Below are 24,548 nucleotides of genomic sequence, written 5' to 3' on the forward strand. Positions count from 1 at the left end.
GGCTGCTCAGGTCTCAGAAACTCACCCGAGAGAAAATGGCGGATCCCGCCTGGGTCTCTGGCCTAAGGGGCCTCCGGGCTGGCTGCTCCAATCTCAGAACCTCACCCGAGAGAAAATAGTGGATGCCGTCTGGGTCTCTGGCCTAAGGCGCCTCCGGGCTGGCCGCTCCAGTCTCAGAAACTCACCCGAGAGAAAATGGCCGGTGTTTTGATTATTATGTGACAGGAGGAATTTCTTTTCTGGTCAAGTCTATTTGAAATTCTGTAGGCTTCTTGTATTTTCATGGGCATCTCTTTCTTTAGGTTAGGAAGTTTTCTTCTATAATTTTGTTGAAGATATTTACTGGCCCATTACATTGGGAGTCTTCACTCTCTTCTATACCTATTATCCTTAGGTTTGGTCTTCTCAGTGCATCCTGGATTTCCTGGATGTTTTAGGTTAGGAGCTTTTTGCTTTTTGCATTTTCTTTGACTGTTGTGTCAATGTTTTCTAAGGTGTCTTCTGCCCCTGAGATTCTCTCTTCTATCTCTTGCATTCTGTTGGTGATGCTTACATCTATGGCTCCTGATTTCTTTCCTAGGTTTTGTATCTCCAGGGTTGTCTCTGTTTCTGACTTCTTTATTGTTTCTATTTCCATTTTTAGATTCTGGATGGTTTTGTTCATTTCCTTCACCTGTTTGATTGTGTTTTCCTATAGTTCTTTAAGGGATTTTTATGTTTCCTCTTGAAGGGCTTCTAGCTGTTTACCTGTATTCTCCTATATTTCTTTGAGGGTGCTATTTATGTCTTTCTTAAAATCCTTTATTATCATTATGAGAAGTGATTTTATATCTGAATCTTGCTTCTCTGGTGTGATGGTGTGTCTAGGAATTGCCATGGTGGAGAATTGGGTTCTGATAATGCCAAGTAACCTTGGTTTGTGTTGTTCATTATTTTACACTTGCCCCCTGTCATATGGTTATCTCTAGTGCTACCTGCCCTTGCTAAATCTAACTGGAACCTGTCCTTCCTGTGATCCTGGTTGTGTCAGAACTCCTCAGACTCAAGCTGTCTCTCTGATCCTGTGATTCTGTGATTCTGGACTGGTTAAAGCACATGGGAGTGCAGCAGCTTCCTCTGGGTGTTTTGGGACTGGCTGCAGAGTTTGCGCCCAAAGTCTGCTCAGGGCACCAGCCCAGACAGACTGGAAGGAACCTGAGCCACTGGGCTGGTGGAGTTCCTGTGTGCCTAGGTCCTGCTGGTCCCAATTACTCCCGGTATTGGGACAGATGTTGGGTCCTCCTCACCTCTGATCCTGAGAGTGTCAGAGCACCTGGGAGTGGAGCTTCCTCTAGGTGTTGTGAGACTGGCTGAGGAGCTTGCGCTCAAGGTCCTACAATAACAATTTTTAAAAAGCAAAACAATGTAAAAAGTACTACTAAAACTATTTCTTTTGAATAGGGAATACCCATAGCAAAAAAAAGATGAAGTACTGGAACAGCTTCTTTCTGGGTCCTATAAAATTGTCTGCAAACAGAAAGAAGCAGTTAGTTAAAGTCCGTTCTTTCTACCATGTAGACAGTGCTGAACCAGGACAGTCAGATGCTAAACAGAGTTTCCTTTAGGAACGCCCCTCCCCTGTGTTCCAGAGGCTATGCTGCCCACCATTAGCTTTGGATCTTGTCCCAGCAGATTTTCCTGAACTCCTCAGACTCCTAAGTTCTTGAGTATCTAGTGCTGTGGTCAAAGGGAGACCCCTGACTGTGTTACCGATTATAGCAAGCAAGCAAAGCACCGAGATGAGACCTGTATACGAGGTCTACTCTGTGTTCTTAAACCTTTAGGACTATAACCCCTAGCCAGAGGGACAAGGCTGAAATGCAGTACAAAGTAGTCAGTGCTACCAAGAGTGACTTCAGCAGATGAATTCATCTGTTTGCCTCAAGCCCAAGGTTGTGAGACTTTTCATCTGTCCTCAGGTGATGGACTAAGGTCCCAGGAACCAAGGGCAGTACTCCCATTCTCTGTACCCTTAACTGCCCAAGTCGAGCCTTCTGTTACTTCAGCTCCACTCCAGGTTCCTTGACCTCTGACTAGTACCTTTATTAGGCTCTGAGGGTAACAAAGTCCTAAACAATAGTTCTTTCTCTAGATGAAACCTAGCCACTGTACTCTGAGGTTGAGGCATTGTTTACAGCTCTAGTTGGTAGTGTTAACCTGGAGCTTAAAAGTGAGGTAGACTACAGTCTCATGAAATAGCAACTTTTTTCAGAGTATGTGTTGATTTATACTCCGAGAGTTAAGAAGAATCACATGAGTAAGATGTTCTATCTCAAGAATAAGCTGCATGGGGGAAAAAAAACATGTTTTACCATAGAGGCACATGAATAGCAGCAGCTGAAGTAAACTCACTCTTGTCTTCTGGGAGGAGTATGAAAGTTCATTCCAAGAACAATTTTGTGTTTCAGAGAAACTAAGGTCACAAGACTCTTCCCTTGTTTTCTTGGAATTTTCTCACAAGCACACAGAATTTCCCTTGAATGACCCCATTCTTGCACTGTGTTCTGACAGGAGGTAGCAAAATAGAGACTGACTATCTCACCAGATGTCTCAAATAGGTTGGAGGGTTGTTCCGTGCTTAGGGTTTCAGTTTGTTTCAACAGGGCCTGCTGGCATACCTTTTCCATAAGGCTTCTGACTCCCCTACCTTCATCAGGGAGCCATTTCCTGCACTTTCCCCCTGATGTTTCACTCCCTTTTGACTCCCTTCCTCTTCCCATCTTTCTCTCTTTGGACTAGAACTGTGTTCACTCTTCTCTTTTGCCCAGACTCATTGAGGCAGCTTCTTATTTCTATCTCAGTCTGGAATTGTTTGTATTTTCAAAAGTTGTAAACATTTGGCTCCATAGTCCTACTTCTCTTGTGTCTCTGTTTTCACTGAATTGAGTTGTATATTAAGTTTTCTCATGTGCCAGAAGCCATCTAGAAAATGCTAAAAGCATACAAGTAACCTTCTGGAGATGACACATCATATTGCATGATCTGCAACAGATAATTCTGAATTGCAAAGTTTTCAGAAATCTCATCTGAGGATTGATTCTTGTAGCTGATATGCCTTTCCTGTCATTATTAAATTAATAATTTTATTAGTGATTTAATTATTTTATTAATAAACTAATATTAACAATAAAACAATAATAACTGGACATTAGCCCACCATATTGGGTAAATTTTCTGCAGATCAATGAAGATGTACTCTTTTGTAGCAATACTATGGAGACAAATTGATGATTTCATAATTCCTAATAATGATTCTATTGAATCCTAAATTTATATAAGTAATTTTGAGCCCTCTATAATATAAAGGCTGCAATTAGGATTCTGTAAACCTTCATGTGTTATAGGCTAATAGTACTGAGATAGAAAGATGGTTTTAAATAGATTTACAATCAGAGAAACCATTCCTTCTAACTTGGCTATGAAACCATTATCTGATAACTGGGGTCTTAAACTAGGGATGGGCAACTTATTGTAGGTGCAAGGACAGAAAATACAATATTGTCTGGAGTTAGCTATACAAAACTTCAGTACTAATGAGACACAAGGCAGATGATTTGCTTCTTGACAAAATCATGCTAACTTAAACATAAGAATTATTGTTTTGAATTTTTAATGACCTATAGAGCTAGTGATAGTTAATGAATGTTTAATTAGATAACTAGTCTTAATAGAAACACATGTAAACATCTCTATTGTAACTATTCAATTTATGATTTGAATTTTTGTTTGAACTTGTGATTCTAAGCATTTAAAAAAAATGCTTATAATACTATGTGATCATGTATCCTGAAAAAGTACAAGAACTAGGAATGATGATACTAAGAGCAGAAGCAGAAGAGAAGCAGAGCAGGCCAGAGCAGGCCAGAGCAGAGCAGAGCAGGCCAGAGCAGAGAGAGCAGGCCAGAGCAGGCCAGAGCAGGCCAGAGAGAGCAGACCAGAGAGAGCAGGCCAGAGAGAGCAGGCCAGAGAGAGCAGGCAGGCTTCTTACTGACAAGGACAGGACTTTTTCCTCAATAAAAAGATGGAAGTTTTTTCTTTCTCTAAGCAATAAAAGTTGGAGATTATTTTTCATCCAGAATGCATGAGTTCTTTCTGCACTGGCACTTGCTCAATGAAACTTGCTCATGGGGGCTTTTGCTCTATCCACCAAATATGTTTATAAATATTGGGGTGTGTGTGTGTGTGTGTGTGTGTGTGTGTGTGTGTATAAGTAAGTTGATGAGACAGATGGTTGGACCCAACAAAAAGGTGAATGTGTGTATATGAATGTGTGTATGCATATTTGCTTGAATAAGAGTTTTTCTTTCTATGAGCGTAACTTTGTTTTCTTGGTTCATTAAAAGTTAATTGCTGCAAGCCTCCCTCTTACTTGGCCCTTGAGAGGTGAGGCTTCCAGGCAAGAGAGAAAGAAACCTTAGCAATAAATCTACTGAATTCCATATGCCATACAGCATATGTTAATTGCCAGAGAATTATAAACTAAGCTCATAAAGTGTTAAGTTTCCCAGTGCTTACTGAAGCACAGAGAATTATAAAGTAGGTAATAAGAGAGGGAAAGAGTTGTTTCCCCAGCATTTAGTGAAGCACAGAACAGTAAGAAAAAGTAAAGTTTTTAGCCCAGAACAGCTTGAGTATTAAAAGACTGGAGACCCTCAGTCTTTTGGCCTGCGTTTGATGCTGTGTCCCACTTCAGCCCATTCCAGCCAGGGCCGGCCCCTGGCTCCCCTGCTTATTCACTGATTTGGTTGTTAAAAATTTGTGCTCTTTTGTAAAGGGATAAACAGCTAATGACGGTGGGTTTATTTATTCAAGTGGATAAGCATATTTAATTTTTCATGTTTGCTTTATACATTTTTGTACCTTACTACACTCACTGGTTTGTTGTGCTTTAGAATGTTGTACATTCTTTCCCTTTTCCTTCCAAGATGAAATCTATTCTTGGGAAAAGTGAGGAAGAGCTGGCCCAAGCCGTGAAGTGCCGAGATGCTGCCTTGAGGGAGAGCCAGAAGTTGAAAGGGGACCTGGAGGCACTGGAGGACAGGGAGACCAAGAAGGCAAGGCACCTCTCTGAAAGTCTCTCTGCCAGAGGCATGTGAAATCTGACAAGCCACGTTCCCTAACTTCCTTTTCCCATTTATGAAAAGAGGAGATGTGATCAATGAAGGGTTAAAATAGTTGTAAAGTTTTCTGTAATGATGCACTATGACTACCAGGAGGGTCTGATTGGCTTCTGTTGAAGTCCGTCTGACGGATGGATAGAGATGGAGCCACCTCTGAGGGTCCTCTACTGACCTGTTTCCTTGAACTTCTCTTGGTTTTGGCAAACGGTATGACCATGTACCCCAGGCTGGTCTGAGTGTCTTAGTCCCTGCCCGTCCCCTGACTGCCCGTCCCCTGCCCATCCTGCCCAGCCTCCCCTTTACATTTAATTAGTGTGATTTGGCCTTGCTGTGAGGCTTCACCCTAACAATGTTCCTGTGTGACTTAGCAGGAGCAGCAGTCCCCTCCCAAACATCTTTTAAAAATGTGTCTAGACATTTCACTAACATGTTGTAATTGTGTGCGTTATATGGCATTTTAATACATGTGAAGAGTTATACCATACTCTGTCAGTTCAAATGTTTATCAGTCATCCTTTACATTGAGAACATTTGATATGTATATGACTAGCTACTTACACTGTTTGTATATGAAACACTCAACTAATTCTTGGCAGATGTATTATCTTATTGTAGTTTAAAAAACATTAGAAGCTGGCAGTGGTGGCGCACACCTTTAATCCCAGCACTTGGGAGGCAGACACAGATGGATTTCTGAGTTCAAGGCCAGCCTGGTCACAGAGTGAGTTCCAGGGCTACACATCTAGGGCTACACATAGAAACCCTGTCTCGAAAAGAAAAGAGAAAAAAAAATCCATTAGAGTTTCCTCCTATCCAATGGCACCAATGTACTGGGTAACTATCCCATGTCTATCCTGTACCACCCTTCCTAGGCTAGCAATCACTCTTTTCTACTTTGTTGAGGTCAGGTCTTTAGCTTCCAGATTTAAGTGAGCATATACATTACATATCTTTCTATACCTGAGTTATTTCAGTAAAATCTAATGTCTGGCACTTCCACCCATGTTGCTATAAATAACAGAATTTTGTTATTTTATCTGAATACCATCCAATTATGTATATGTGCCATATTTTTATCTCTTCTTCTCTCCATACCTTAAACTGCACACACACACACACACACACACACACACACACACACACACACACACACACACATATGGTTGTTATGTGGTTGCATTGTGAAGGTCAGAGGAGAATTTGCGGAGTCAGTTTTCTCCTTCCACCATATGGATCCCGGAGAGGGAACTGGGCCATCATGCTTAGTGGGCAGTGCTTTACACTCTTAACCATCTTACCAGCCCATCTCAAGCTCCTTGACAGCAAGTTTCCTTACTACATCTTGGAAGAGAAAGACCCGTGGACACGTGATTCTTTAGCAGCTTCACTTTCCATCCCAGTCTTTTACCCTCAGACCATTTCTGATATGTTCTCTTTTTCTGAGCCCATCAGAAGACAGCTGAGCATACTTCTCCACGATCACCTCTGAACCATAGAATTTGTTAGCCCAGGATGCTCACTTAATTGTGTGCTATGCTATGGCAGTAGTCAGGAAGCTGCCACATGGACGACATTTCTTCTTCTCAAAACACAATACCTTAAGAAACAAAAGGGACTAAACCACCAACCAAAGAGCACACATGGTGGGACCCATGGCTCCCAGGGACTAAATGGCCAACCAAAGAGCACACATGGTGGGACCCATGGCTCCCAGGGACTAAACCGCCAACCAAAGAGCACACACAGTGGGACCCATGGTTCCAGCTGCATATGTAGCAGAGGATGGCCGAGTCGATCATCAATGGGAGGAGAGGCCCTTGGTCCTGGGAAGGCTCTGTGTCCCAGCGTAGGGAATGCCAGGGCCAGGAAGTGGGAGAGGGTGGGTTGGTGAGCATGGGGAGTGGAGAAGGAATAGGGGGTATTTTGGAGGGGAAACCAGGAAAGGGGAGAACATTTGAAATGTAAATAAAGAAAATATCTAATAAAAAAAGAAAAAAAAAGTGAACCGTACTTTTCCCTCTTCTGTCTTGTTTCATTTTCCTTAGGTGGGAAACTTTCAGAAACAATTAGCAGAGGCTAAAGAAGACAACTGCAAGGTTACAATCATGCTGGAAAATGTGCTGGCTTCTCACAGTAAGATGCAGGGAGCCCTGGAGAAAGTCCAGATCGAGCTCGGGCGGAGGGATTCAGAGATCGCAGGCCTCAAGAAAGAAAGGTACTGCATTTGTGTTTTCAGCCATGTTGAGGAGAGCGTGAGGTCTCTTGAGTCTCATTTACTTTGAAGAACTACTAAAATGGTGTTTGAAGAGCTAGCAGGTTAGGTGCTAAACCTGATTTAGACAGCTTTTCAAAAAGTCGAAGTTGTCCCTGTTAGAGTGGCATGAAGGAAAATGTGTCCCTGAAGTTTGTGGACTTTTAACCATGGTCACTTTCTGCACCATTCAGGCCAAATTGCAAGATTAATAATTATCTTAGGTTAATCAGCTGAGAATTACTTTTAGCTGTGTTTAATTACTGGACTTCATTGAATATTTCAAAATTACATAAAATGACAAACTAAAAAATAAAGAAAAGTAACATTTAATATTTCTTTTTTAAAGATTTATTTATTTATTTCATGTATGTAAGTACACTGTAGCTATACAGCTGGTGGTGAGCCCTCATGTGGTTGTTGGGAATTGGATTTTAGGACCTCTGCTCACTCTGGTCGGCCTCACTTGCTCCAGTCAGCTCCACTCGCTCAGTCCCTGCTCGCTCCAGCCCAAAGATTTGTTTATTATTATACACAAATACACTGTAGCTGACTTCAGACACACCAGAAGAGGGCGTAAGATCTCATTACGGGTGGTTGTGAGCCACCATGTGGTTGCTGGGATTTGAACTCACGTCCTTCAGAAGAGCAGTTGGTGCTCTTACCAGCTGAGCCATCTCACCAGCCCTTAATATTTCTTTTGTGCTAAAAAAAAATGGTCTGAGGCTGATAGTGTACCTGGAGTAATTATGTAGATCCCAGTTCATATTACTTCTACGTTATGAGAAAACAAGTGAGTTGTATTTTCTCCACTGTATTTATCTTTATTCTATGTATTATAAATGTGTTCTCTAGTACATTAACTTTTTAAAAGGCAAGATAATAATATATAAAATATTGCTTGCTTGTCATAATACATCTCAGAGTAGCTGTTCTATTTAGAAGCAAACAATTCAACCCTAGGCCAAACCTTACCAAGCTGGTGAAACAGCTCACTAAATTGCCATGCCGGAAGTCAGTCCAAAAGATGGAGTCATAGCCTAATAAGGAAGTGTGACTGAGTCACACGTGAGACAGTGTTGTAATTCCTTAGGAGCCCTTCTTGCTCTCAAGACGAAGCGTGTGCAACGACTAATAATGCAGTCTGAGCTTCCAAACAAAGGCGTCCTGGACCTTACACGTGATACCATCATTCCTGTACCCTCCTCTACAGTCACCTCTTGTGCTTTCTATTTTTAGGTCTCTAAATCAACAAAGAGTACAGAAGCTTGAAGCAGAAGTAGACCAGTGGCAGGCCAGGATGCTGATCGTGGAGGCCCAGCACAGCAGTGAGGTAGAAGCCAGGTGTTAGAGCTGGCAGCACCAATCTGTTCAGTTCTACTGTGACCTTAGATTTTAGAAAGATGAAATGAAACAAAGAAGGTTCCTCTTCACTAAGAATTCTGGACAGTAACATATTTATGAATAGGAAATGGGTAATTGCATAATTCTGACTGATTTCTTTTGTCTTCTGCTACCCACATTCCTTTCATTTATTAATGTACAGGTTGTTTTAGGAATTAAATGTTTTAGAAAATAATGTATAATCTCAGAGGTAGCTGGCAACCCTGTTAGTGAGAAGATGTGCATACATGTGTGCCCACTAAGTATGTATCCACACATACATACTTATAGAAAGCATGAATAAGCCTTTTAATGTTTGTTTGTTTAGAGGCCAGAGCACTCGTATACTCTGTGTAGAACATGTGTATATGGAGGTCATATGGCAAATTGTGGGGTGCCATTTTCTCCTATGGGTACAAGTGACTGAACTGAAGGCAGCAGGCTGGGTGGCAGGTGCCTTCTCCTACTGAGACTTCTCGTTAACCCTCAAAGAAGCCTGCTTTGGGAAGAGTAGACAAGGAATAGTTGCCAGTTTTTAAACTCCTAGAGAATGAGACCAGAAGGTAGAATCAGTAAGAGAATAATTTAACTGGTGAAACTCTTGAAAATTAGGGAAATGTAAGCTAGCTTTATTATCTCATGCTCTCTGATCTTCAATGGAACTGCCTTCTGAGAGTGGTATTGATGATGGTGTGTGTGTGTGTGTGTGTGTGTGTGTGATGGTTTACCTACAGTGTTTGTTTCTAGTTCTGACTGATCATTTCGGTGGCACTTACAGCCAGAGTATAAGGAGTAAAAGTCTACTAACTGCCCTGGACTCACGGGCACTCCTCTCTCTTTCAGATGGAGCCACTACAGAAGTCTCTAGATATAACTAGAGAAGACAACAGGAAACTGGCCATGAGCCTGGAGCAAGCTCTCCAGACAAATGGCCATCTGCAGTCTAAGCTTGATCACCTCCAAGAAAAACTAGAAAGCAAAGAGCATGAGCGACAGAGTCTGGAAGCCTTCAAGTAAGGACAGAAGATTCACGTGGGATGGGGGCAGCGCCTCTGGAGAGCGAGGGGCTAGTTTAGAGAAGCTAGTAAAGCCCTTTCTCTTGCATGAGCTAGTGCATCTAGCTCAATCATTGAAAGCACCCAGGCAGAGCTGAATAGCAGCTGGTAATAGCTGGCTGGACCACGCCTATGTGGCTCTCCTTTTCAGTTCTTTGTCCATTATCAAGCTCATTCCTTATGTGACATTAACCCAAACTTAAAGACTACTTCAAAGGACACTCATATGTTTCTCCCAAACTTAAGCTATCCTTTTAAAGCATTATTTGAGCCAGGTATGGAGGCGCACACTGGTAGTTTCAGTACTTAGAAGGCTGGGGCAGAAAGACCATGAGCTTGAAGCCAGCCTGAGTTACATAGTAAGATCCTATCTCAAAAAAACTAAAGTAAAGGCAAAGAGAGTGGCTCAGTGGGTAGAGACACTTATGAGGGTCAGGTGACCTGAGTACAATACCCAATCCTACAAGGCAGCAAGAGAACCAACTCCCAAGAGTTGTCCCCAGACATGGCACATGGCACACACACACACACATGCACACATATGTAAATAAAAATTAAGGAAACCAAAATAAATAATATAGATTTTGGCAAGGAATCCCAGAAGTCTGACTGGGTATAAGTTACCAGAAATGGAACAACTACATCGAGGCAGATGATAGGCCATGGATCATTTTTAGTTTTTACCTAAACTTGGTTAAAACATGAAAGTTTTGTTACAAGCAGTAAATATGATCTAGAACCTTATTCTGTCACTAACTGTACATGTCAATGCAGGGGCAGGGCAGAAGCTAAGACAAAGGAGGAAGGTACTTTCCATATGTACAGCCTGGGAAAGTTTTACTTTACATTTTACAAACTGTACTGCCACAAGGCTGTGTAGTATTGGCTAAAACAATATGGTGTTTATATGGTGGCTGGCAGAATCGTTTAAAAACCTATAAAAGTCAGGTAAACTGTTTATAAGTTTACCTACTGAGTCATCCCTAACCCTGAATATCCTGGAAATTCTGCAAGTACTCTTTATTTTTCTATTAATTGGTTTATTTTGCCCTCTTCAGGTTGGTTTGTTTTTATTTTATCTTTTTCCAGTTTTTTCTTTTCTTTAAATGACTGTTTTCTAATGAGAGTACAGGAAAGGGTGTAGATTTGGGTGGGTGGGGAACTAAGCTGATATGGGAAGAATTGAGGGAGGGGAACCATAATCAGAATATATTATATGAAAAAAATATTTTCAGTTTTAAAAAACATAAAGTATAATCCCTCTCACTACAGCTTAAAGGATTATTGCAAGGGTCAGTGACAAGGAAAGAATAAGGTGAGACTCATTTGCTTCAAAAATGTTTCTTTACCTACCACTTATAGCTCGTATTTTAAACAAAGAGCAATCCTAACTCACTTGAAGCTTGCCAACCTCTTGACATTGTGCAAATTTGTACCAATCTGGGTATATACTTAGGAAGAAAGATAAAGCCTAGGAGACTGATTGGTTATAAGGAGGAGTTATGAGATGTAGAAATACAGGTCTAGCTCTGAAAAGAGGTCACAGTTTGGATCCATCTTCACAAAGATGAGAGCTAATGTACTGAAGTGTGTTGTCTTCCATAGAAAAGTACAGGTAGAACAGAGGTCAGGCCTGGCGCTATGTCAAGGAGAAGGAAGAGGCCAGAGAAGGAACCTCTACTGCTATCTACTGCGCATCTGCAGATGGTTCACTTCTGTAGCTCTAGATTACACAGAATAAGAATCATCTAGAACTGGAGAAGTCCTGATTTATAGAAGCAAAACTTGGCTGATGATGAAAGGCGGGCAGGCGGTGAGAACATGAAGGCTCAGGCTCTGTGTGAAGGAGGGCTTCTGCTGCTTTCCTTCCCGGGTCTGCCGTGAGACGGAACTCCATTCCCAGGGTATAGAGAAGGGCCCCGATGAACTTGGAGAAAACCAAGGTTGTCACTGAGTTTGAGATTAGGCGAGTATAGCTCACTGAAACCAGAAAACTGTTTCAGGAACTAATGGTGGATGGTCTCCTCAGGAGAAAACAAGAGCGGGGTAAATAAGTTTTAAAGACCTTTATTCCAGGAGGCCCATAATTAGCAACACTATGTTATGCATGCAAACCTCTTTGAATAGATGTCACATTGAGTGTTCCTTCTACAATAAAAAGAAAAACTGAAGCTCATATCTACACAAGTGACCAGAAATGGAAGCCTGAAGGAAAGAATAAATTAAAGGTTAACTTAAGGGCTGGTGAGATGGCTCAGCAAGTAAAGGCACTCTCACTGTCAAGCTTGACAACCTAAGTGTAGTCCTTGGGACACAAACGGTAGAACAGAATGGAATCCTGTAAGTTATACTCTGGCCTCCACGTCACACATACACATGCACACATACACTTATTCATTAAATAAATGCTTTAAAATGTAAATTGTTTTAAGGCTAATCTAAGCATAAATTAAATTTAAAATCAGTTTAAAGTTAGGATTTGGACTTTAGACTTCAATGATGACAATGATAATGGCTGACACAGAGGCTGATGTTCACTGGGTGCTTACCGTGTATTGGGCATTATACTAAACAGGTCCTTAATACCAACTAGGATCATATGATGGTGGGCACTGTTGTTATTCCCACTTATAGATAAGGAAATGGGATACGAAGATGGCCTTCCTACCCAAGATCAGATATCATGTTGCTGGAGCTCAGGTTTAGATTCAATCAGAGGCAGCAGACTGGAGCTGATTATCTCAATCACATAGCAAACAAAATAGAAAATCAAAATATAATATGTACTATATAAATAATAGTTTTCTTCCATATATGTGTCTATGTATATAAATATATTTTGTGGTGAGTATGTGCGGGAGGTATGTGGGGAATATAATAACAACATAATTATTTTACCAGTGACTTCAGAGTATCCCATCCCTTTATATGATGTTATTAGGAAATTATCAGTGGGCAGTGAGATGGCTCACCAGGTAGATGGGTTTGCTGTGGAGGCTGATGACTTGAGAATCAAATCCTGTAGGTTGTCCTCTGACACTGCATGTGCATGCATGCACACACACACATACATCAATAAATTTTTGAAATATACAATTATTGAAAGAAAAGCTACCAGCATGTTATTGAGATGATATAGTAAAATTCTCTGTTAAGACCCCTGTGTGGGCCAGAGATGAGAGTGCAGTTAAATTACCACCGTCAGGTCTGCTCAGCACACCAGCCAGGCGGACAAACAGAATCCATTAGCAGAGGCATGCATCATCTAAACACACAGAAGAGACACTGAGAGGAGGAAAGGGCAAGATTGTGGGCAAGGTTGGTCACTCAGCAGAGCCACTCCCTGAGTCACCCCCACCTGATCAGTCTTAAGGCCACAAGGAGTCACAGATTAAGTCTAGCGGTGTCAAACTTTTCATTTGTCCTTGAAAGGGTAAAAAGCTATAAATGCCACACACACACTCTGCTTATCATTTCAAGGAATTCCAGCATTTTCAGAACCCTAATCATGCATCTTGACCAAAGAACCCAAACTAAGAATGCTGATCAGATGAAAGGTTCTCACATCAAGAAAAGGAAACAACATAGTTTAAACCTAAAGAATAAGTAGCTGATATCAAGCACAACAGAACAAAGCAGTCATCTCTTAGGTGTGATTGTCCACTCTGCCGCTTTTCTGAATGCTTTTTCCACTTACGGTTGAATCCTTTTATGCAGATTTGGGTTTTACACTGCCAGTAACCCACCCCTTTTTCCTTGGTTTTGAGCTCTATTCATGAGGTTGATCTAATGACAGTATGCTGCTCATTTATAAGTCACAGGTTGTTTAGAGGGCTGACATTCTCGTGAAAAACCCTTCTTAACTCTTAAGATGATCTTTAACGTGAATTGATTGTTTCCTTCAAAACAGAGAGCAGGCTGCTGAGGAATCCAAAGTAGAAGCAGAACTGCATGCAGAGCGCATCGAAGCTCTGAGGAAGCAGTTTCAGACCGAGAGAGAGACCGCAAAGAAAGCGTCACAGAGGGAAGTTTCGGAGGTAGGGGCCATTTGAGAAAGAGGAGCACCTCCCAAGAGGGCCCGCAGAGTGGGTGCAGAGCGTCTGCACTTGCCTTAGCAAGTCCCTCTGCTCAGCAAGCCAGATGTGCTGTGGCCACCTCTCCTTGCACAGCAACACTGACAAGAAAGCAGTTTGTGATACACACAGTTCCCTGCCAGGGTGCCTTAAGGAACTTTCCTATCAGAGGTATGAGATGATTGCCTGCCTTCTGACAGATCTAGTCACTGTCTCCCAGCCTGTCTGTCTCCCCATGTACTATGTAGCCACCATCTCCAGAGAGGCACACTCAAGAGCAGTAGGAGGGCTGGGATATAGCTTAGTTGCTAGAATGCTTGCCCAGCTACACAGAGCTATGGCTTCCATCTCTAACAGAATACAGTCTGAGCATTGTGGTCAGTTCAAGGTCATCTCCAGCTACATATTGAGTTCAAGGTCAGCCTAGACTTTGTGAGACCTTGTGTTAAACAAACAAACAAACAAAAACAAAAAACAAAAACAAAAGCAAATGCCATTCTGAACATGAGAAAAAATCAGAGATGTCTTGGATAACTAGAGGCAGTGTGCAGCTCTGAAGGAATTCAAAGTAAGAAAAAAAGTTATTTTAGACTAATTGAGGGCTAAGAAGGCAGGAAACAAAGCATAGCTTTGAGTCTCACAGAGATGCAGGGCTAGCCCCTCTTATGCAGCCTGGCCAAAGCTGAGCTACAAAAATGGAAATGTCAGAGAAAGATAAGTTACCTCAGAGGGACCTGCCTGATCTCATGGCCTTGCCTACTAGCTCACTGGAAGTGAACTGTTAGGAAATCCTTGAGCACTCTAGGTTCTAAACTGAGGATGGTACAGAACTTGTGATTTCAGTAGAAAGTAGGGGAGAATAAAGAGAAACCAGATGAGGTTATAAGAAAACCATAATAATTACTGTAACATGATAATTGAAAATTAGGGCTAAATTTTCATGTTAAAATAAAATGTTTTTTTGTATTTTCAAAAAAAAAGAAAGAAAATTAGGGCTAAGTAAAATGGTTCTGTTGGAAGGGGACAATTAAGTCAAAAGGCTATTTTAAAGAAGGAATAAACATATTAACTGTTGTATCATGAACATTGAAGAGGAGAGTATTAATTTTTGTGTGCTTTTATTTGGTTACAGTTTTAGGGGTTATGGTTTTATTTTGTTTTCTTGGTTTTGAAGGGTGTTAGGTTTTGGTGTGTATTGAATTTTTGTTTGTTTTCAGAGAAAGAATTTAAAGTTTGGTGGATAGGAACAGAGATCTAAAACCATTTGAGAAAGGAGAAGAATATCAAAATATATTTAAATTTAAAAATTTGTCTTAAGCAAGTTCTGCAGGACACAAACAGGTATCAAAAAATGTAAAAATAAACCCTTAGTTAAAGCTCATCATTCCTCAGAACACATAGGAAATTGAAAGCTGGGGCTGGAGAGATGGCACAGACATTAAGAGTACTTGCTGATTTGCAGAGGACCAGAAATAGCTTCCTGGTATGCATATGGTAGCTCACAGCCTCCCCATAATTCCAGTTTCAGGAGATGCAGTGCCCTCTCTGATCTTATTGGGAATGATACATACCCATGGTTTGTATACATATAGACAAACAAAATAATCGTACACATAAATAAATCTAAATTTAAAAACCCGAAGCCATAAAGGAAACATCGGTGATAATGTTGACTATGTGAGGAAACCTGGCCACAGCGCATGCCCATGGTGAGAAGCACGGATGTGAGCAGGGCATGGCTGGACCTCAACCCTGCTTACATGAGCCCCGTATTTATTGTCTCTAAGTGACTTGACTTCTGGATCCACTTACTCTGTCATAAAATCAAGGTCATCACAAGTACTCTTCGAGTATGTTTAAAGAATTAAATTGTAATAAACATCTAGCCAAACATGCCTAGATATTAATGCTTGTCCGCATTGAGGTAGCAGTGGAGAATCTCATTGCCCTTAGTGATGCATCAGCAGAATGTGGGGACCATTAAGATCTGAAGAAAGGGCTCCTGTGTGAGAGCCAGGTCAGAAAGCCCCTACTGCATGTGCCTTCCCTCTGCTTGTCTTCCTCCTCATCCTCTTTTTAACAAGCTGTGTGAATTACCACAGAAATTTACATTGTACTTCATAGTCAAGAAACCTCAAAACGTAAATTTTGGCAAATCCCTTAAGACCTAGTTCTTAAAAATAAATTCTGTTCAGAGTTCTGCAGCAAATGACACAGAAAGAAAAACCCTGTGCTGGGGTGGGGGGCCAGGACAGTGTAAAATCATTCATTGTGATAGTGCTTTTGCATGAGACAAAAGTGTTAAAATGCTTTCCCAGCAAGAAGCAATACCATAAAATAACATGCAGTGCTAGTGGGCACTGCCAAGTGTGTGTAACCAAGTTTGTTTTCATTTTGTGAGCCATGGGCTGTGACAGCAAGGAAGTAGTTACAGCATGGCAGCATGGCAGTGACCGCTGAGCAGTAACAGTGCAGGGTGGGCCCTGCTTCCTTTTTAGGCATTCCACATAGTTTTCAGTTGACAAACCTGAGGCTTGAGGAGGTTAATTATGGAAGCCTACATGCTGTAGGTGCTGAAGCTGAGACTGGAAGTTACTATCTCTCCACAGCCTTGCTCATAAAATACAGCTCATGACCGCAAGCTCACATGCTTTATCTCAGGTTGTTAAAAACTATGGAAATGGATTTGTTACTTTATAAGCCTGCCTAATCAGAAATCATGCATTGTATCACTTTCTTATTTTTTATGTGTTTAAGTATGAATGAGCATGTGCTCTGTAAGAGCAGTTGGTGCTCTCAACTGGTGAGCCACCTTCCAGGCCTCACTCTTTTTCAATACAAAAACAAACCGAAATGTCTCTTCCTGAATAGTAGGTGAAGGTTGTCCCTTCACTTTTGTTCCTTTGTCTTCTAAGCTGAAGAAAGCTCTTGACGAAGCTAACTTCAGATCGGTGGAAGTGTCCCGGACAAACCGAGAGCTGCGGCACAAAGCTACGGAGCTGGAAAAAGTGGTGAACAGCAACAAGGAAAAGCTCAAGAACCAAAGGGCCCAGATAAAGCTGCACTTGTCAGCCAAGGCGAATAACGCACAGAACGTGGAGCGGATGAAGGTTGTCTGAGAAGCCCCGCCCTGTCCTCACCCCTTCCGCAATGGGGAGAGTCCGGGCTGCTGAGCTAGGTGGCAGCTGCTGTGTTCCTGGGAAGTGGGCAGGTTACTTCTGTGGGCTCCGCTCTGCTTAGGTGGAGGCACTGCTGTGATCCTTGGCTCTTTTGGGGTCAGTGGGCTAGATAGGAAGTGGAATCCAGCAGAAACTGAAAACTTTACACGTTCATATACTGATCATCTTTTTATGTTACTTTTGCATTTACTCTCAGCAAATAGAAGTGGAATTGAGGCAAATGGAGATAATTAAGGATCAATATCAGAAAAAGAACTATGAACAGGTAAAATTCCCACAAGCCCTATTCACCATTAATGTAAAAGTCTAACTTATGTTCACCATGTTCCCCTCCTTTTCCTACTAGTCATTGAGCATCCAGAGATTTGTATCTGAGATGAATACCCTGCAGAAAGAGATGGAGCTGTTAGCTAAGAGCCAGTATGAGACCACAGCGAGAAATAAACAGCAAGAATTGAGACTAGTGGCTGAGCGAAAAATACGGCAGGAACTAGAAAATCGGTGCAAGGTAAGGCTTTTTTAAATATTCTTTTCAACAGTTATTAGCAAGTTTATGTGCCTAAATCCAATGAGAAGGCACTTATATTTTCCTAGACTCTATAGTAGAAAATACATCCATAAATGGTATGTTAGTTACTTTTGTCATTGTAGCAACAAAAGTAACTGACACAAAGAAGGGTTTATGTCAGGCAATGGTTCCTAGATTTCAGCCCTCAGTTCCTGGCTCTGTTGATTCTGGACCCCAGGTGAGAAGAGTGACACTTATAGGAGGAGAGTGTCCCAGAAGGGGGATTAGGACCAGGATATCCTTTGATACCTCCAGGAACCAGTTAGCCCCCACTTACTAAATAAAACTGTCAACTAAAGAGTAAGCACCTAGCAATTGAACCTTTTGAAGGAAATTTCATACTGAAATTCTGGTAGTTTGGGATATGATGTGTGCTTTTATAGAACAGCTGGAGCTTGCATGTGCACTGGATCCCTTAGCCTCCTAGATTTTCAGCTCCCGGTCGTTCTCTGCAGGGAGGATACACTCATTGCCACCACAGGAATCTTAGCCACTCTTAACCAACAAAAAGTGTATAGCCAAACTTTTTATGTAGACTATAGATTACATTGTATGAAAATACAAAATAGAAGTTCAAAAGTATCCCATCTTATTTTCATGATCTAATCACCATATTAGAAATGTAAAGCATTTCAGTTCTATCTGGTCTATTGGGAGTTTATTAAAATCTGTCACATTTTCAGGAATTGGAAGAAACTGTCAGACACCTGAAGAAATGTAAAGAAGCAACAGAAAATAAACTAAAAGAAGCCAGTGTGGAGTCAGAACAGGTGAGCCAGGCCTAGGTACTTCGAGACATACAGACAGCAATCCTAAAGCACAGAGCGCTGTAAAGTCTGCCACTGATCTAGGAGTACAACGCACAAGGGCCAGCAGTTTACAAAGCCTCATCTTTACCACCAAGAAGTTTAGTTAGGATTCTGTGTCCTGATGATAGAGAACCAATGCTAGAAGATTAGTGAACTCTGAAGTTCAAATACATACTTCTTTTTTTTTTTTTTAAAGATTCATTTATTATACGTAAGTACACTGTAGCTGTCTTCAGATGCGCCAGAAGAGGGCATCAGATCTCATTAGGGGTGGTTGTGAGCCACCATGTGGTTGCTGGGACTTGAACTCAGGACCTTTGGAAGAGCAGTCAGTGCTCTTACCCACTGAGCCATCTCTCCAGCCTCCAAATACATACTTCTAAACAGGAGAAAGCAGCAAGGCGTGGGTCTAATAAATGCTTCCTGATGCCCTCTGAGGTCCCTGGCCCCCAGTTCCTGCCTAGATCAACAATGCCAGACATGAATTTGCCTCTGAGAACAGGCCTCACATTTAACCAGAAAGTGGTTGGTTATCACTGTAACATTCATGCCACTACCCTTACCCATGTAGAACGCGGAGCTGCAGTAATGACCAGCCTCACACACGTTCATGGATGGAGAGTGGCATGCAAAGGAGATTCCTAAAGTACCACTATCCCATTACTGTCAATTTGTCATTTGTTCCTGTTATGTCCATTAAGTTACATGATAATATAACCTGCCAACTAGTATATTACAAAGAAAAGGACTCTTAATCCCAAGTTTGAGTGCCAACTAGAACACTTTCTGTATGCCCTTAGTAAAATTACATTTACTCTCCCTTTTGAGTATGTGTGTGCACATGCATGTGTGTTCATGATTGGGGTGCATGTAGAGGCCAGAGGATAGCCTTGGGTATCCTCAGGTACCATACACCTTTTTTTTTTTTTTTTTTTTTTTTTTTTGAGACAGGGTCTCTTATTGGACTGGAACTCACCAACTAGACTAGGCCGGCTATCCAGCAAGTCCCAGGGATCTGCTTGTCTCCTCCTCCCTGGCTCTGGAATTACAAGTACATGCCATGACACCCAGATTATTTTTAATGGGGGTCCTGGGGATCAAAATGAGGTCCTCATTCTTATACAGCAAACACTACCAGTGAGCTGCCTTCTGGCCTGTGCTCACTTTCTATGAACTGTCTATTGTCTACAAATTAAGTCAATTAATTAATGCCCACTACTATCTTATTCTTTTAATATATTAATTTTTTTTTTAGTAAGTTACAATGCCAGTTCCCTCTCATTTGCCATATAAATGGCAAATTTGTGATTTGGAGGTGTGATTTATGAAGCCACTTCAGCATCTTTCCCTGGACTTCTGTTTTTAAAAGACAACAACAACAACAAAAAAAAAACAAAAACAAAAACAAAAAAACACCTGGAGAGAGGTTGGGTTGGGTAGTTTAGAGAGTGAAGTTGTTGTTATCAGATTGTACCCAACATACCTGAAAAAAAAACTTTTCGTAGTTCCTAAAAGTTAAATTGCATTCTATCAAAGGAGCCCAATCCTCCTATCTTACTAGAGTTTGCCTCCATGCTGGCCTTGCTAATATCATAAAGCTACTTGGCAGCACACATTTGCTGAGACCTACTCTGCCAATGCTTCAATAGGTGTAGGCTAGACAGGGAGCTCTGACAAGGTGCATGCATAACAGGAGCCTGCATAGCAGGAGCCTGCATTAGCAGGAGCCTGCATGCGTCCTCAGCCTCACCCAGAGAGTACTCCCTCAGACTGATGGCTCCTCAGCACACTGTGCAAGCACACTGAAAGGAACCCACATGAGAATTTGAGTCTTCTGATGCCTAGGTGCAAATCCCCCAGACCCGAACACAAAAGAACTTGCGCTGTTTCTGTGTTCAGATAACAGCTAATCTGGAAGAAGCTCACCGCTGGTTTAAATGCAGGTTCGATGGACTACAACTTGAGCTGACAAAAAACCGGTTGCAGAGGCTTCCCCGGGAAGACAGGTGGCTGGAAGAGGTGAGGCTGATGGGCTTATTAAGGAATTTGAGACTTTTTTTCTCTGTTTCAAACTATAGAAGCCTTCTAACTGTCTAGTTTGTCTTTACTCAACAACTGCTAGGAGACCAATGGACTAAGTTTTCTCACCTTTCCCAAACTATCTAGATCAAAACTACCTATCTGAATGTAGATGTGGTGTTACGGAGGGCAGCAGGATCTAAACACTATGGGTTCATAGCATACAAGAGTTGTTATTTTTCTCTACAGAATCAAGATATGAGGCGTAATGTTGCAACCAGCCAATCTGTTCTACATCGATGGGAAACTAAACAGAACCTTGGGCTTATGCCCAAGAAGTACCATTTTGACACAGATAAAAAGAAGTGACCTTGACACAGGAGTCTCCTCCATAGAAGCTATTCCTCGGTGATTCTGCTGGCCAGCAAGTGGGGCTGGCCTGTGTCCACATTATAAGAACGTGATGCGTGCTGAAGGTTTTGGATTTGATTCTTTATAAACTCTTTTGTATTACTGCAGGACCAACCCATCTTTCCTTTCCCTATTTTCTTCCAAATAAATTTAAACTAGTTTGTTTTATGATAGAACATGCTGTCACATGGTATTTACTGTTCTTAGGAAGAATTTAGTGTTGTGTGGAATGACCACAATAAGATGTTCTAGATGCATTTTGTAAGATGTTCTCTTGAAATGAAATTATTTGTAAAAATAGTAGACTCCCTTCTATACCTTCTAAACACACACACACACACACACACACACACACACACACACACACACACACACTTCTTAGATACCACATGTCAAAGACTATATTTATAGCCACATTGGGCACTAAAAGGTTGTTTACTAAATTCAGGAGTCTGCACTATTGCAGTGGCCTTACTGGTAACTATGACTCCTTTTCACTAGTAAGGAGCAACTTGAGCTTTATATTTGTTATTTCAATATTAAATGGTGGGTTCTGTAATCCATACTTAACATATAGAATAGACTGGCAGAATACCTTGCTTCTTATGTTGGCATTATCACACCCTAGTGTAAGTGAACAATTATGATAATGCAAAGAGTAATGACTACATAACAGCCCAGGGTTGGAGAGTCCAACACTCAATTTCTGATGTAAAATGGTAAAACTCAATTTTTTCTTGCTGTATTTGAAGGAACTATATGATTCAGGCCTACTGCTGAGCACTCTGCTGACCTTTTATTGAGGTCAGGGGACAGGGAATTCAAACATGAGAGGCTTACATAATTTAGAGGCTTTCATGGGTTGATATATATATTAGAATTATATGAGTGAGACTGTTCATTGACTGACATTCAAATCAACTCCTATTTTTCTGGCTTTCAGAAGTAGGTAATTCTCATTGCTTGGTGGTTTGTTTGTTTGTTTGTTTGTTTGTTTTTAAGATTTATTTATTTATTATATGTAAGTATACTGTCGCTGTCTTCAGACACTCCAGAAGAGGGCATCAGATCTCAATACGGGTGGTTGTGAGCCACCACATGGTTGCTGGGATTTGAACTCAGGACCTTCAGAAGAGCAGTCAGTGCTCTTAACAACTGAGCCATCTCTCCAGCCTACTTTGTGGACTTAAATAAACCACATAACACTAAAGAAAGCTGCACTTGGTTTAGTAGACAAGCTTGAAGACTTCTGAGAACTGTTTATTACCATGGCCTTAGAATATCCATTCTTAGGAGTGGTATTTTATTCTTTGTGTACCCTTTGTTCTTTGTTTCATATTAGAACAGTAACTATATTCACATTTAAGATTGAACAGAAAATAGTAAATAACTATCTTTCCTGCTTAGGAGGAGAAATTAACTTTCATTGCTCATAACTATTTTTGTGTTATCTTTCAAATATGTCTCCTCCAAAATTTTATGTTGAAACTTAATACCCATTATAGCAGTATTTAAATATTGGGGCCTTCGAGGATGTAGATGGTATCATGAAAGCCTTTAGGAATGGATTCATGCCTTTAAAGGGGGCTAGCGGCAACTGCCTGCGGCCCTGCTGACCCTTTGCCTGTTACCACATGAGGACAAAGCACCTAGCATCCCAGAAGACACGAGCGATAAGATGCCCCCTGGAGGTGGAGAGCAGAGTCTCATCACACACTAACCCTGTCAGCAACTCCATCTGGACTTCCTGGCTTCAGAACTGTGAGAACTCATTTCTGCTCTTTCTAAACTTCCTACCCATAGTTATTTTGTTTTAAGAAGCAAACACAAACTGAGACATTTAGTTAACGTTAAACTCATTTGTGGTGTTCTTGAGTCTTGGACACTATTGTTATTGGATGCTATTATTTTCCATAGAAGTCTATCCTCAGAAAGGTATTTGTGCCTTAGGAGAGAGAGAGAGAGAGAGAGAGAGAGAGAGAGAGAGAGAGAGTTCGACAATATATATGTGATATATATTCAATAAATGTGTGTGTATATATATGTATGTGTGTGTGTAAATAGATAGATAGATAGATATCTATTAGATAGATACATAGATACATAGATACATAGAAATAGAGATATGTGTGTAAGTATTAGAGCTTCATAGTCTTGAATCAGCCAGGAGTCCTATAGATAATTAACCTTGGTCCTGGGTCAACACTGAAAACCTAAATTCATATAAGAAGTTCACAATTACTACACATGGGATATGATCAACTTTGGTGGATGGACATATGCTGCCCTAATTATTTATGACCGTCACAATTACACGCCAGAATATTCATGTCCTCCTGATGCAGAACAAGAACATTTTTCTTCACTTAGGTATCATCATCAAAAGGTATTGTTATTGATATATTCATGTAAATTACCTATTTGAGTTTGGGAAAGGGAATTACAGTTAGGTTGATGACCATTTCTAGTAAGACTATAATAGTTATTAGTAAGGGAGGTGTGCTAAATAAAAACTATATAAGCTTAGACCACCAAAGAATATGACAAGAGAATATGACCCAAGGAATACATGGCATGTGACAAAAATATGCAAATCAGTAGGGCAGAAAAACCTTGTTCTAATGATCGTAGGTACCTGCTGTGCCAAAGCTCTTTTAGATTGATTGTGCTGGGAAGCTACTGAGGAAGTTGGGTAGAATCCAATTCTGTAAGGCCTTTCAGAAGTTATATAAGCAGTTACAGTAAAGGACAGTTTATTTGCCCACTCAAACTATGAGTGATGCTGACACCTTTATGTGTCCTCACTCGTGAGATGAAATGCTTTTGTAGTAAAAGTGAAAGCAAACTTTCGTAGCCATTTTTAAGAGTGTGGCTTTCCTTCCATCCATGCAGGAAAACAATACTATTATTTGTTACCTTCCCTCTTCACTTCAGTCATCAGACTTCTGGTAGCCTCTGCTTGGGGGCTAACACCTGGGAGCTAAGACAGATGCTTTCTGTTGACTGTTTGTCTCTGAAGAAGCCACCTGGGTATGCCCACCGCCTGAGTATGCCAGCCAGCCACCTGAAGATCTCCTGAACCTGGGGACTTTGGCACCTGAACTTTCTTTGTAGTGTAATCTAGAGACTTGGTTTCAGTTTCTCCTGTGACTATAAAAACCCTGGTTTATTCTCAGTGAAGTGGAGCCTTGATTGGGATGCAACTTGGCCTCGTGTTTTCTCTTTGCATTTCAAACCCTCTATTTCAGGTCCTTTATCCCCTCCTGGCTTAGGAGAACCCCGTTCTTGAAACTGCGGGCAGTTTCAGTTATTAATACATGGCAGTTTGGAATGACATTCTCAGTCTCTCAAATGTACTTCTAATTCATGCTTTACAGTTTTTCCAGGTTCTGTTACAAACAAGCCACCTCTCTGCTGTTCTCAGTATTTTTCTTATGTGCCACATTTTCCCTGCGCTGTTAGATTATTCTGTACAGGGCTTTAGAAGTGTGCTCTTGCTGTTTTAGCTACTGCTGCTGAGCAGTTTTAATATATCTCCTCACTAGCTTCCTGGAATTTCTTGAATTTGATGAAAATGTTTGATGAATTTAAAACAAACTTCTTGAACTTTTTCATGAATTTGCTATTTGTGTGTGCACATG

The 24,548-nt window shown here is 41.1% G+C and overlaps 1 protein-coding gene across 11 annotated transcripts in view; it reads left to right on the forward strand.

Annotated features, from left to right (window-relative positions):
- Ccdc150 (coiled-coil domain containing 150) overlaps positions 1 to 21,083 on the forward strand; it is a 113,571-nt gene extending 92,488 nt beyond the window's left edge. For 7 of the 11 annotated variants that reach the window (XM_031367492.1, XM_031367491.1, XM_031367493.1 and 4 more), the window contains 11 exons: positions 4,965 to 5,093; positions 7,205 to 7,374; positions 8,650 to 8,743; positions 9,637 to 9,806; positions 13,759 to 13,885; positions 16,837 to 17,031; positions 17,297 to 17,365; positions 17,447 to 17,608; positions 18,352 to 18,438; positions 20,377 to 20,496; positions 20,746 to 21,083. In XM_031367492.1, coding sequence (XP_031223352.1) covers positions 4,965 to 5,093; positions 7,205 to 7,374; positions 8,650 to 8,743; positions 9,637 to 9,806; positions 13,759 to 13,885; positions 16,837 to 17,031; positions 17,297 to 17,365; positions 17,447 to 17,608; positions 18,352 to 18,438; positions 20,377 to 20,496; positions 20,746 to 20,865 — 1,443 coding nt within the window. In that variant the 3' untranslated portion in view covers positions 20,866 to 21,083. Of the gene's footprint in view, positions 1 to 4,964; positions 5,094 to 7,204; positions 7,375 to 8,649; positions 8,744 to 9,636; positions 9,807 to 13,758; positions 13,886 to 16,836; positions 17,032 to 17,296; positions 17,366 to 17,446; positions 17,609 to 18,351; positions 18,439 to 19,428; positions 19,529 to 20,376; positions 20,497 to 20,745 lie in introns of those variants that run through there. The other 4 variants (XR_004117880.1, XR_004117881.1, XM_031367498.1 and 1 more) reach the window with 4 other exon arrangements.
- The last annotated feature ends 3,465 nt before the right edge of the window (positions 21,084 to 24,548 follow it).

The sequence above is a fragment of the Mastomys coucha genome, unplaced genomic scaffold, assembly GCF_008632895.1.
Source record: "Mastomys coucha isolate ucsf_1 unplaced genomic scaffold, UCSF_Mcou_1 pScaffold14, whole genome shotgun sequence".
NCBI lineage: Eukaryota > Metazoa > Chordata > Mammalia > Rodentia > Muridae > Mastomys > Mastomys coucha.